The 13,905-nt window shown below is 41.9% G+C and overlaps 1 protein-coding gene across 1 annotated transcript in view; it reads left to right on the top strand.

The window, feature by feature from the left end:
- Nucleotides 1–13,905, top strand: part of LOC311141647 (large ribosomal subunit protein uL1m-like) — a 30,417-nt gene that overhangs the window by 15,240 nt on the left and 1,272 nt on the right. The window contains exons 4-8 of the mRNA XM_084177045.1: nt 2,904–2,987; nt 5,343–5,414; nt 5,655–5,766; nt 6,747–6,844; nt 10,835–10,916. Of these exons, the coding sequence (XP_084033171.1) occupies nt 2,904–2,987; nt 5,343–5,414; nt 5,655–5,766; nt 6,747–6,844; nt 10,835–10,916 (448 nt within the window). The remainder of the gene's footprint in view (nt 1–2,903; nt 2,988–5,342; nt 5,415–5,654; nt 5,767–6,746; nt 6,845–10,834; nt 10,917–13,905) is intronic.

Here is a 13,905-nt window from a genome sequence, read left to right as displayed (position 1 = left end):
GGGAGAGTCATGACACAATGTAATTAGAGCAGTAAAACATAATGTTTTCATTTAACAGACGCTCTTATCCAGAGCGACCTACAGTTAGTGAGTGCATACATTTTCATACTGGCCCCCCGTGGGAAACGAACCCACAACCCTGGTGTTGCAAGCGCCATGCTCTACCAACTGAGCTACAGGGGGCTGTATATAATGAAGATTATATACTGGGTGGTTCAAGCCGTGAATGCTGATTGGCTGAAAGCTGTGGTATATCAGACCGTATACCACAGGTATGACAAAACATTACGTTTTACTGCTCTAATTACGTTGGTAACCAGTTTATAGCAGTAAGGCACCTTGGGGGTTTGTGATATATGGCCAATATACCACGGCTAAGGGCTGTATCCAGGCGTTCCGTCGTGCATAAGAACAGCCCTTAGCCGTGGTATATTGGCCATATACCACACGCCCTCGGGCCTAGTGCTTAAATGATCGATGGCCATATACAGTGCAGTAAGGAAGTAAGTATACCAATGAAGAATTATTATTTTTGGACTTATTGTATTTGGACATATGCCTATCTGGGGCGGCAGGTAGCTTAGTGGTTAAGAGCGTTGTGCCAGTAACCGAAAGGTCGCTGGTTCTAATCCCCGAGCCGACTAGGTGAAAAATCTGTCGATGTGCCCTTGAGCAAGGCACTTAACCCTAATTGCTCCTGTAAGTCGCTCTGGATAAGAGCGTCTGCTAAATGACTAAAATGTAAAATGTAAAACACTATTGACAGATAAAGATAACCTAATTTAACAAATAACACTTAAATCGTTGCTGTAATTGAGAATGTGTTCTCAGTCAACTTACCTGGTAAATTAAGGGTAAAATAAAAAAGCTGAAGCTGAACTGGAAGTTTATCAAAAGTAAGAAATGGAGGGTGATTGAGTAAAAGCCCAGATCTTAATCCTATAGAAATGCTGAGGGGGACTTGAAGCGGGCCTTACATGCAAGAAAGCCCTCAAACATCACACAAGAGTGGGCAAAAACCCCTCCCGGTCGATGGAAGAGACTGATAGAAACACCTACATTAAGTGATTTCTGCCGAAGGGGGCAACACAAGCTATTGAAGTGAGGTGTACTTTTTTATTTTTTTCGCAGAAGGAATTGGCATTTCTGTAGATTTTTGTTTAATATATGGTTGCAAATATAATTTAGGTTATTTGTTAAATTAGGTTACCTTTATCTGTCGGTGTTGAAATGAAGATCATATGTCCAAATATGTAAAAAAACAAACAAAAAAAAACTTTTCAGGTGGTGGACATGGTTCCTCACAGTACTGTATCATGAATATAAAAGTCCAAATATTGATGTAGAAATCATAGATTGCCTTTAACTAGGCAAAGCTGATGTTGAAATGCAGAAACCATTCAGAGCACTCAAAACCAAGATAAAACATTTAACAGGGAGGAAAGAATTTAATAGTTGATTTAAAGAAGAGGTCGGTTGCGTCTCAAATGGCACCCCATTCCCTATATAGTGCACTACTTTAGACCAGAGAATGGCACCCTATTCCCTATATAGTGCACTGCTTTAGACCAGAGAATGGCACCCTAGTCCCTATATAGTGCACTACTTTAGACCAGAGAATGGCACCCTATTCCCTATATAGTGCACTACTTTAGACCAGAGAATGGCACCCTATTCCCTATATAGTGCACTGCTTTAGACCAGAGAATGGCACCCTATTCCCTATATAGTGCACTACTTTAGACCAGAGAATGGCACCCTATTCCCTATATAGTGCACTACTTTAGACCAGAGAATGACACCCTATTCCCTATATAGTGCACTACTTTAGACCAGAGAATGGCACCCTATTCCCTATATAGTGCACTACTTTAGACCAGAGAATGGCACCCCATTCCCTATATAGTGCACTACTTTAGACCAGAGAATGGCACCCTATTCCCTATATAGTGCACTACTTTAGACCAGAGAATGGCACCCTATTCCCTATATAGTGCACTGCTTTAGACCAGAGAATGGCACCCTATTCCCTATATAGTGCACTGCTTTAGACCAGAGAATGGCACCCTATTCCCTATATAGTGCACTGCTTTAGACCAGAGAATGGCACCCCATTCCCTATATAGTGCACTGCTTTAGACCAGAGAATGGCACCCTATTCCCTATATAGTGCACTGCTTTAGACCAGAGAATGGCACCCTATTCCCTATATAGTGCACTGCTTTAGACCAGAGAATGGCACCCTATTCCCTATATAGTGCACTGCTTTAGACCAGAGAATGGCACCCTATTCCCTATATAGTGCACTGCTTTAGACCAGAGAATGGCACCCTATTCCCTATATAGTGCACTGCTTTAGACCAGAGAATGGCACCCTATTCCCTATATAGTGCACTACTTTAGACCAGAGAATGGCACCCTATTCCCTATATAGTGCACTGCTTTAGACCAGAGAATGGCACCCCATTCCCTATATAGTGCACTACTTTAGACCAGAGAATGGCACCCCATTCCCTATACAGTGCACTACTTTAGACCAGAGAATGGCACCCCATTCCCTATATAGTGCACTGCTTTAGACCAGAGAATGGCACCCTATTCCCTATATAGTGCACTGCTTTAGACCAGAGAATGGCACCCTATTCCCTATATAGTGCACTGCTTTTGACCAGAGCTCTATTCAAAAGTAGTACACTATATAGGGGATAGGGTACCATTTGGGAGGCACACATTGTGTTGTCATGGTGACCTACAGTATGTCATGGAAGTCTAGGAAGGTAAATATTGCTTAGTAAAATCCAGATTTCTGCATCTGCTGTGCGCATATTTGTTTTTATGTAGGCGTTGAGGTCACAGCAGCACAATGATGTATTAACATGCTTGTTTTGAATCTTCTCTTCCAGAAAAAAGTGGATCCCTTTGTCAGCACAGTTCATTTGCCACACCCGTTCAAGACAAAAGTCAACAAAGTTGCAGTTTTCACAGAGGTAATTTATCTGACTACTATCAACTATTATCAACTGCTGGTATCAATTGATAAATACTGTTAGCACTTTTTAATCTCCCTTCATCCTAACTAAATATTAATTTGATAGGTCTGCTGTGTCTTCCTTGATGGACCTTGCTGAGTTCCTCCAAAGTCATTTATATTTTAATCAGTCATTCTATTGAAATTCTTTGTTGAGCTGGCAGTGATGTATGAAAATACATGATCTGTATGTCAACTAGCATGTTTCAGTAAAAGAGGCTTACAGCCTGAGTTAGTAAGAAAGTGTCGCTAGCGACATCAAGGTCGTGGGTTCAATTCCCACATTACGCATACAAAACATGTATGCACTTACTGTACTGTAAGCGTCTGCTAAGTGGCATATAAACTCAGCAAAAAAAGAAACGTCCTCTCACTGTCAACTGTGTTTATTTTCAGCAAACTTAACATGTGTAAATATTTGTATGAACATAACAGGATTCAACAACTGAGACACAAACTGAACAAGTTCCACAGACATGTGACTAACATAAATGGAATAATGTGTCCCTGAACAAAGGGGGGGGGGGGGGCAAAATCAAAAGTAACAGTCAGTATCTGGTGTGGCCACCAGCTGCATTAAGTACTGCAGTGCATCTCCTCCTCATGGACTGCACCAGAATTGCCAGGTCTTGCTGTGAGATTTTACCCCACTCTTCCACCAAGGCACCTGCAAGTTCCCGGACATTTCTGCGGGGAATGGCCCTAGCCCTCACCCTCCGATCCAACAGGTCCCAGACGTGCTCAATGGGATTGAGATCCGGGCTCTTCGCTGGCCATGGCAGAACACTATAATTCCTGTCTTGCAGGAAATCGTAGAGCATAGCGCTTGTAACGCCAGGGTAGTGGGTTCGATCCCCGGGACCACCCATACGTAAAAATGTATGCACACATGACTGTAAGTCGCTTTGGATAAAAGCGTCTGCTAAATGGCATATTATTATTATTATTATTATTATTATTATTATTATTATTATTATATTATTATTAAATCACGCACAGAACGAGCAGTATGGCTGGTGGCATTGTCATGCTGGAGGGTCATGTCAGGATGAGCCTGCAGGAAGGGTACCACATGAGGGAGGAGGATGTCTTCCCTGTAACGCTCAGTGTTGAGATTGCCTGCAATGACAACAAGCTCAGTCCGATGATGCTGTGACACACCGCCCCAGACCATGACGGACCCTCCACCTCCAAATCAATCCTACTCCAGAGTACAGGCCTCGGTGTAACGCTCATTCCTTGGACGATAAACGCGAATCCGACCATCACCCCTGGTGAGACAAAACTGCGACTCGTCATTGAAGAGCACTTTTTGCCAGTCCTGTCTGGTCCAGCGATGGTGGGTTTGGGCCCATAGGCGATGTTGTTGCTGGTGATGTCTGATGAGGACCTGCCTTACAACAGGCCTAAAAGCCCTCAGTCCAGCCTCTCTCAGCCTATTGCGGACAGTCTGAGCACTGATGGAGGGATTGTGCGTTCCTGGTGTAACTCGGGCAGTTGTTGTTGCCTTCCTGTACCGCAGGTGTGATGTTCGGATGTACCGATCCTGTGCAGGTGTTGTTACACGTGGTCTGCCACTGTGAGGACGATCAGCTGTCCGTCCTGTCTCCCTGTAGCGCTTTTTTAGGTGTCTCACAGTACGGACATTGCAATTTATTGCCCTGGCCACATCTGCAGTCCTCATGCCTCTTTGCAGCATGCCTAAGGCACGTTCACGCAGATGAGCAGGAACCCTGGGCATCTTTCTTTTGGTGTTTTTCAGAGTCAGTAGAAAGGCCTCTTTTAGTGTCCTAAGTTTTCATAACTGTGACCTTAATTGCCTACCGTCTGTAAGCTGTTAGTGTCTTAACGACCGTTCCACAGGTGCATTTTCATTAATTGTTTATGGTTCATTGAACAAGCATGGGAAACAGTGTTTAAAACCTTTACAATGAAGATCTGTGAAGTTATTTGGATTTTTACGAATTATCTTTCAAAGACAGGGTCCTGAAAAAGGGACGTTTCTTTTTTTTGCTGAGTTTATTATATGAATATATTTTATTAGACTCGTCAGGGTGAATTCTTAGTTAAAATATACACACTTAATGTAACGTTCCATAACACTGTTGAATTGCAAGTAAGCATTTCACTGTACCGTTTACACCTGCTGTATCCTGTGCACGTGACGAATGAACTGTGATTTTGACATGTTAGTGTGATTGTGAGTTACGTTCATAGATCCCTATGTCAGGAAAGGTCCCATGCATTGTGCTCATACGGTGATACTATGTAAATAAAGGACACTGTTTCTTTGTGTCTGTCTGTTTCTGTACAGAATCCTGATCAAGTTAAAGTAGCCCAGGAGAACGGAGCAGCGTTTGTGGGAGGGGCCGACCTTGTGCAGAGAGTGAGTTTCACAAGTCTCTCTCTCTCTCTCTCTCTCTCTCTCTCTCTCTCTCTCTCTGTCTCTCTCTCTCTCTCTCTCTCTCCCCTGCATCTCTCTCTCTCTCTCTCTCTCTCTCTCTCTCTCCCCTGCATCTCTCTCTCTCTCTCTCTCTCTCTCTCCCCCCCCCCCCCCCCCCCCCCCCCCCCCACACACACATTTTTTTTAGCTAATGTCTCAACCTGTTGTCCTTAATGATTGTAGATCTTAGATGATGAAGTGGATGCAGACTTCTACGTAGCCGTCCCAGACATGATCTCCAAACTACTGCCTCTGAAGAACAAACTACGCAAGAAGTTCCCTAAGAACAAGAGAGGTAGGTCACACTCCCGTAATCAATCAATCAAAATGTATTTACACATACAGTGGGGGAAAAAAAGTATTTAGTCAGCCACCAATTGTGCAAGTTCTCCCACTTAAAAAGATGAGAGAGGCCTGTAATTTTCATCATAGGTACACGTCAACTATGACAGACAAATTGAGAAAGAAAAATCCAGAAAATCACATTGTAGGATTTGTAATTAATTTATTTGCAAATTATGGTGGAATAACGAAAGTTTCTCAATACTTTGTTATATACCCTTTGTTGGCAATGACACAGGTCAAATGTTTTCTGTAAGTCTTCACAAGGTTTTCACACACTGTTGCTGGTATTTTGGCCCATTCCTCCATGCAGATCTCCTCTGGATTGTCATAGTTGACGTGTACCTATGATGAAAATTACAGGCCTCTCTCATCTTTTTAAGTGGGAGAACTTGCACAATTGGTGGCTGACTAAATACTTTTTTTCCCCACTGTATAGTCCTCTTTTACATTTGACGAAAGTGCATTACAGTAACCCGGCCTTAGAACCCCCAAAGAGCAAGCAGAAGCACCGTGGCGAAGAAACTCCCAGGAAGAAAGAAACGTTGAGAGTAGAGCGGGGCGATATGGACAAAAATCCATATTGTGACAAATTGCCTGAATTGATGAGATGATACATTTTAGGTTTCTAACATTAATCTGCACCACAGTTTTTGAAATACTGCTAGTTTGATGGTTGTAGCCATCAATTGTCCCATTTAAATATCACTCATATTAGCAAATGTATTTACTTTGAAACTTCACATTTCTTTAGTATAGGCTACTTATCATAATGAACGATATCGGCAAAATGCCTGCGATAAGTGATCGTTATGGTCGGTGTCATAATTTTCGGTTTATCGCCCCAGCTTTACTTGAGAGGAACCAGGCTCAGAGAGGTAGAAGTTAGGAGTACATGATAACCATGTTTCTCACTCTCTCTCACCCTTTCAGGGTCGGTTGGAGTCGACATTCCCAAGATGCTGGAGTTGTTCAAGACTGGCCATGAGTACGTAGCGGAGAAGGACACTGTCATCACTAGAGTCGGCACGGTAAGTCTGAAGGAACACTGTCATCACTAGAGTCGGCACGGTAAGTCTGAAGGAACACTGTCATCACTAGAGTCGGCACGGTAAGTCTGAAGGAACACTGTCATCACTAGAGTCGGCACGGTAAGTCTGAAGGCGTTGGGAATTGCCTACAATCATTCATACACCCAAACCATAAGCATATGTGTGTAATCTTCACATACCAAAAATCTCTACCAGATTCATAAGTTACTAACATGCTGTATTCCTGTTCTAGAGTAACTACAGTGTAATTGTTGTGGGGGCGATTGCCCAATGTTCAATTAAAATCTCCCTACCATCATATCTAAGCCAATATGAAACCAATGTCGTTGAAAATTCGCAAATCAACTAGGAGGTACACAACACACTCACCACCTCTCGTCATGAGCTGTCCGGCCGTTACCGAGAACCACATTCCAGATCATTTAACAGGGTCATTAGCAATTTAGTTTTCAGAGTATTTTCTGCACCCACATGCTCAAATTCTAGACGTCGGATTAAAACCAGACTATAGCATCCATGAAGTGAGCCTTGGATTAAAATAATGTCAGATTGACTACATTTGTAGGTGCAACGGTTTTTATTAAATGTATAATTTATCGCTCTCGTGCTCATTTCTGTCCATTATGAACCAACGATGTGCTACCTTTTTTTTTGTAAAATTTCTCACAATGCTAACATCTTTTCAGCCGAATCTCACGAGTTCTAAAACCGGACCAAAACACATGGGCTGCGCAGCAACAGTGCTAGTAGCTAGTTAACATCAGTCGTATGAGAGGAAAGCTACAAGCAAAGGAAGGTAGCTATATTTAGCTATGGAAGATATATGTGTAAACTGTTGGCCTTGACACTTGCGTGTAATCAGAGCACAAACAAATAAGCACAAATAAGATGGCGAACATCCGTGGCTGCTATTGCCAGTTAGCTAGCCAACTAACTTTAGCCAGTAACATTGGCTAGCTACAAGCCAAGAAGGCTGTTGTAACATTAGCTAGCTACACAGCTGTTGTAACGTTAGCTAGCTACACGGCTGTTGTAACATTAGCTAGCTACACGGCTGTTGTAACATTAGCTAGCTACACGGCTGTTGTAACGTTAGCTAGCTACAAGCCAACCAGGCTGTTGTAACATTAGCTAGCTACAAGCAAACAAGGCTGTTGTAACATTAGCTAGCTACAAGCCAATCAGGCTGTTGTAACGTTAGCTGTATAATAGTAATATATTTATTTTACAAAGTGCTTTTCATTACAAGTAGAATCAGTCGCTTTAAAAACAAAAAATACAAACTTTAACAAAACAAATGTAGGGGTCTGGCAGTTCTTGGGCGAGGATATCTCACAGCTTTAGATTATAGGCATTTCAGAAGGGTAGTATCTCGAGGGGAGGGTATATGGATGGGTCATACACCGGCACAACTCAATGTTGACAATGTAGCTGTCCCACATTCTTCCACAAAGAACACCTAGCTAAGTAAAGTTCATAATCAACACCATACTTTAGGAAACTGCCACAGTGCTAATGTATAATACATGCAATGGCATTGCTCATCTAACGTTCGCTTACGTTACTCCATACACTAGTATGGTCCTCTGTAGCTCAATTGGTAGAGCATGGCGCTTGTAACGCCAGGGTAGTGGGTTCAATCCCCGGGACCACCCCATACGTAAATATGTATGCGCGCACATGACTGTAAGTCGCTTTGGATAAAAGCGTCTGCTAAATGGCTTATTATTATTATTATTATATTATATAGTCACTGGGTTGCTTGGCAATGTAGCTAGCTAACATTACAGCCCTAACTTTATGCATTGATTCCATCTGTCAATGCAATTGTGTTATTGTCATTATAATCCAAATGTGCGCTGACTGATTGACGGTGTCAAGTTACTTTTCAGTTTATTCCCGAAAACCTGAAGTCGCCATTCCAAGTAAAAAGTAGCTAGGGGGTGCGAGTGCACCCACTTTAAACAACACCAACATCATTGCTTGCTTGCTTGCACGACCTTTGTGCAGTCAAAAGAGAACTCCATGCTTGCGAACTCGGTTTGCTATGTGACTGTTTTCAACACGTCATCTGTTTTAGACTATTTATTTTGACCAAGCAAGATAAATAAACGTTCAGTCAGTACTGAGTGAATGAACAACAAAAACATTATGCTGCCCGCTGTCCCGACACACACACACACACACACACACACACACACACACACACACACCACACACACACACACCACACACACACACACACCGGTGCGCACACGCAAGTGGCACTGGACTCTCCAATCCTACGGTACATCCCAGGGACACACTGCGGATTGTGTACACCAGCTGATTGACGGAGCACCGGGCCTTCTTTTTATGACCTTGTTTATCTTCTGGTCCCACTGGAACATCCAGCTCGTCCGCTGTGCGCGAAACATTCGGATGACCACCTCAATCAGCGCGTCTGCTGTCCTCTTGGTGTATGCCAAGTCGTTTCCACCGAAGTGGATGTCAGGGAGAGAAGTAGTTCAGGTCCTCTGCTGGCACTGAACACTGAGCAGTTTGTGCCACTTCATGCCTTGCTCGCCGAGACACCTAATGTGACAGTCAATAATGTATGTGAATAGTTAATGAGAAGGCTACATTTTTCTGGAGCTTGCTCGATTGTTTTAAGAGAGATCAGGGAAGATTTTTCCAGTTTACTCCATATTGGCTTAAATGGGTTTCTGGTTTTTCACTTCCCTCTGGTATATCAGTTGTTAATATTAAAACAAACAAAAAAACATGTATTCATTCACTAACTGTAAGTCGCTCTGGATAAGAGCGTCTGCAAAATTACTAAAATGTAAAAAAAAAATGGTGTAGATTGATGAGGGGGAAAAAAAACAATTTAATCCATTTTAGAATAAGTAATGTAACAAAATGCGGAAAAAGTCAAGGGGTCTGAATACTTTCCGAATGCACTGTATATATCTCATTAGGCTGTGTTTAGTTTTAGATATAGGCCTATTGTAAATGTATAGTATTGTACCGTCACCATCTTTATTGCAAAAATAAATACAAACATCACTTTAAGCTCCATATTCATCTGACGGAGGTAATGAACTGTCCATTGATGAGCACAGCAATTGATATAACAGGACCATGTTTGCACACAAGTGATTCTGAGCTTATGTCAGTATTCTATAGGTAAGCTAGCGGTTACAGTAATCAGGAATGCAGACAGGCTAGCTCCTATCTGTATGGGTGACTGTGTCCAACACCACCAGTTGTTATGTTGACCAAAAAAAGTTATTATGAAAGAAAGACAATTCTCAATGACGTATTTTATAAAATAAAAGTTTAAGGAAATACAGGCACCACATTACGACAAAACAGCCCACTCAATCAGCCCACCAAAACAGCCCACTAAAACAGCCCACTAAAACAGCCCACTCAATCAAGCCTGGTGGTCTTGTAAGTGTATATATTAGCAAAGATTGCTTTCATGGGCTAGTTGAGTGACTGTCAGTGACTGACATAACAAGAGAGATACTGCTGATGCACAACCACATTTCAAAATGGCACCTCGTCTATTCCACTATTCTAACTCTCAACATGGTCCTCTGTAGCTCAGCTGGTAGAGCACGGCGCTTGTAACGCCAAGGTAGTGGGTTCGATCCCCGGGACCACCCATACACAAAAAATAAAATTATGCACGCATGACTGTAAGTCGCTTTGGATAAAAGCGTCTGCTAAATGGCATATTAATTAATTAATTAAAGTTGAGACCTCGAATGAGTCATCCCCTATTATTGTTATTGTTTATTATTATTTATTTATTTTACCATGGGGCGCCAGTTGCCCATCCCTGTCTTAGTGTGTTGTGTAAAGAATCCAATACTTCACCTTGTATTCGGTACAAATCACATTATCTCGCTTATCACAATGTCTACGTTGCTGCTCGTGGCAACGTCATTTCGCTGAGTCTACCTTTTTTCCTACCCCCAGCTGAACATGCCCAGGGAGCAGCTTATAGCCAACATACAGACTGTCGTCAAGGATGTCTGCTCCCACCGGCCAGCTAGCTTCGGTATGTACCTACCATGAGGATGAATACATTTTATTTGACAAACACCAGGCTTTTAAAGTGAATCTGTCATATCACATTGGGCTTTAGAGTTAAAATGCATATGAATGGTGCCTCAGCAATACAAACTTGGATACCACCCACACAGCAAGTGTGTTCCCATCGGCTGGTTATCTTTGGTACATACCACGATGATGATGATGATGATGATTGTATTTTATTTGACACATTTTAAATATAGTTGCCTCCACAGAGATCCTATGAATTATTCTTTATGTAATTCTATGGTTGCCTCAGACATGCGAGTACAACAATGTACACCTGTATAGTCCCTGTCCCCTGTCCCCTGCTTCAGGGCTCTCAGGGACTTATTTAGGCAGCGAATTGATTAAACTTCAAAACAGCGCTAAATGCTATTAATCGCTCCATGATTTCTCATTATAGTTATTGAACTACACATCCCACATCCATGATTTCTCATTATAGTTATTGAACTACACATCCCACATCCATGATTTCTCATTATAGTTATTGAACTACACATCCCACATCCATGATTTCTCATTATAGTTATTGAACTAGACATCCCACATCCATGATTTCTCATTATAGTTATTGAACTACACATCCCACATCCATGATTTCTCATTATAGTTATTGAACTACACATCCCACATCCATGATTTCTCATTATAGATATTGAACTACACATCCCACATCCATGATTTCTCATTATAGTTATTGAACTACACATCCCACATCCATGATTTCTCATTATAGTTATTGAACTACACATCCCACATCCATGATTTCTCATTATAGTTATTGAACTACACATCCCACATCCATGATTTCTCATTATAGTTATTGAACTACACATCCCACATCCATGATTTCTCATTATAGTTATTGAACTACACATCCCACATCCATGATTTCTCATTATAGTTATTGAACTACACATCCCACATCCCATGATTTCTCATTATAGTTATTGAACTACACATCCATGATTTCTCATTATAGTTATTGAACTCCACATCCATGATTTCTCATTTTAGTTATTGAACTACACATCCCATGATTTCTCATTATAGTTATTGAACTACACATTCCACGGCACTGGGCTGGCAAAACTATTTAATACAAAGCCTTGCAAATGCAATGTGATAGTGTGCTAGATAGGTGTGCTTTTAGCCTCCAAACAAACCAAACCCACACATTTTTATAATGAGGTTTTCTGACTGAAAGAGCGGTATGTCATTATGAGAAACAGGCAGCGTCCCAAATGGGACCCTATTCCTTATATAGTGCACTACTTTTGACAGAAGCCCTGTGTGTCCTGGTCAACAGTAGTGCACTATACAGGGAATAGGTTTCAATTCGTGTGACCACAGGTATGTTGTGAGAACTCAGATAAGAATGTATCTGAAGCGATTTGGTGTGGGCGAGAGGAATGCAATTTATTTGTTTTATCTGACGGACAGCCGCCTTTAACCACCTCGTTGAGTTTTTCGTTTGACACGCATACACACACACACACACACACACATATAACACACACCCACAGACACTAGATCCAACACACCTGGGGATCTGTACACCTGTGTGAAGTGAAGTTCTAATAACTAACATCATCTTTTAAAAATATTTATGAACTTAATTTGATGAGAAAGAGAGCAGAATTTGCCATCCATCGAGTTGGACTCAACCATTACTTCCATGGTAATCCTCCCAGTCGTTTACTGGCCAACAAGCTACGCAGTAATAAAACAATTAGCTGATATAGCAACTATTGAATCTGAAACAGGAGAATTACTATCAGAACCCAAATGAATCAATCAAAGATTCTCCTGCTTCTATAAAGAACTTTACACTTCTGATTGTAAATCCAAACCAAGCCAGACTAAGTCATTTCTAAAAGAATTTAGAACTCCTGTTCTCTCAGCAGTGGAAGCAATCTCGCTTGGAGACACGATCTCTCAATTATCTCAAAAGGACACTGGATAGAATGAATAAAGGCAAGTCACCTGGATTGGACGGTATTCATTCTGAGGTCTATTTAAAATGTTGGGATCTATTAGTTCCACTATTGCTCGAAATGATTAACACAGCAGTTCACAAAGGTTCATTTAGGAGAGATGTGGTTTAAGCTTTTATAAAAAAAAAAGGTAATGATGCCAGCCAGTGTTCTCACTATCGCCCCCTATCTTTAATAAACACAGAGATTAAACTGTTTTCCTAAATGTTGTCGTCCTGTTTTCGAGACTTAGTTACCCAAATTGGTCCACACGGACCAAAGCGGGTTTGTTAAACTTTTATCCTCGGATAACCTCAGACTATTACATCTCTTAAACGCTTCATCAGAAAAAACAGATCCTTGGGCTGTATTATCTCTCAATGCAGAAAAAGCTTTGATAGACTACATTTACATTTACATTATAGTCATTTAGCAGACGCTCTTATCCAGAGCGACTTACAGTTAGTGAGTGCATACATTATTTTATTTTTCATACTGGCCCCCCATGGGAAATGAACCCACAACCCTGGCGTTGCAAACGCCATGCTCTACATCCCCGCCGGCCATTCCCTCCCCTACCCTGGACGACGCTGGGCCAATTGTGCGCCGCCCCATGGGTCTCCCGGTCGCGGCCGGCTACGACAGAGCCTGGATTCGAACCAGGATCTCTAGTGGCACAGCTAGCACTGCGATGCAGTGCCTTAGACCACTGCGCCACTCGGGAGGCCGAATGGACTAGAATGGACATATCTCTGGTCTGTCTTGGAACATATGGGAATTGGCTCCAATTTCATTAATATGATTAAAATACTATATGCAATCCCTCAGCCATAGTTATAACAGGCAATATCTGCTCCGCTCCGTTCAGCATCACTAGAAGCAGCAGACAAAGCGATCCAATTTCTCCTTTGCTATTTTTATTATCCATGTAACCCCTTGTCCAGGCAATTCGTCAATCGATGGAAATTACAC

The sequence above is a fragment of the Coregonus lavaretus genome (genome assembly GCF_964263955.1).
Source record: "Coregonus lavaretus genome assembly, chromosome: 14".
In the NCBI taxonomy this organism is placed as follows: domain Eukaryota; kingdom Metazoa; phylum Chordata; class Actinopteri; order Salmoniformes; family Salmonidae; genus Coregonus; species Coregonus lavaretus.
Note: the sequence above shows the minus strand (reverse complement) of the source record. Positions and strands in the feature narration are given on the sequence as shown.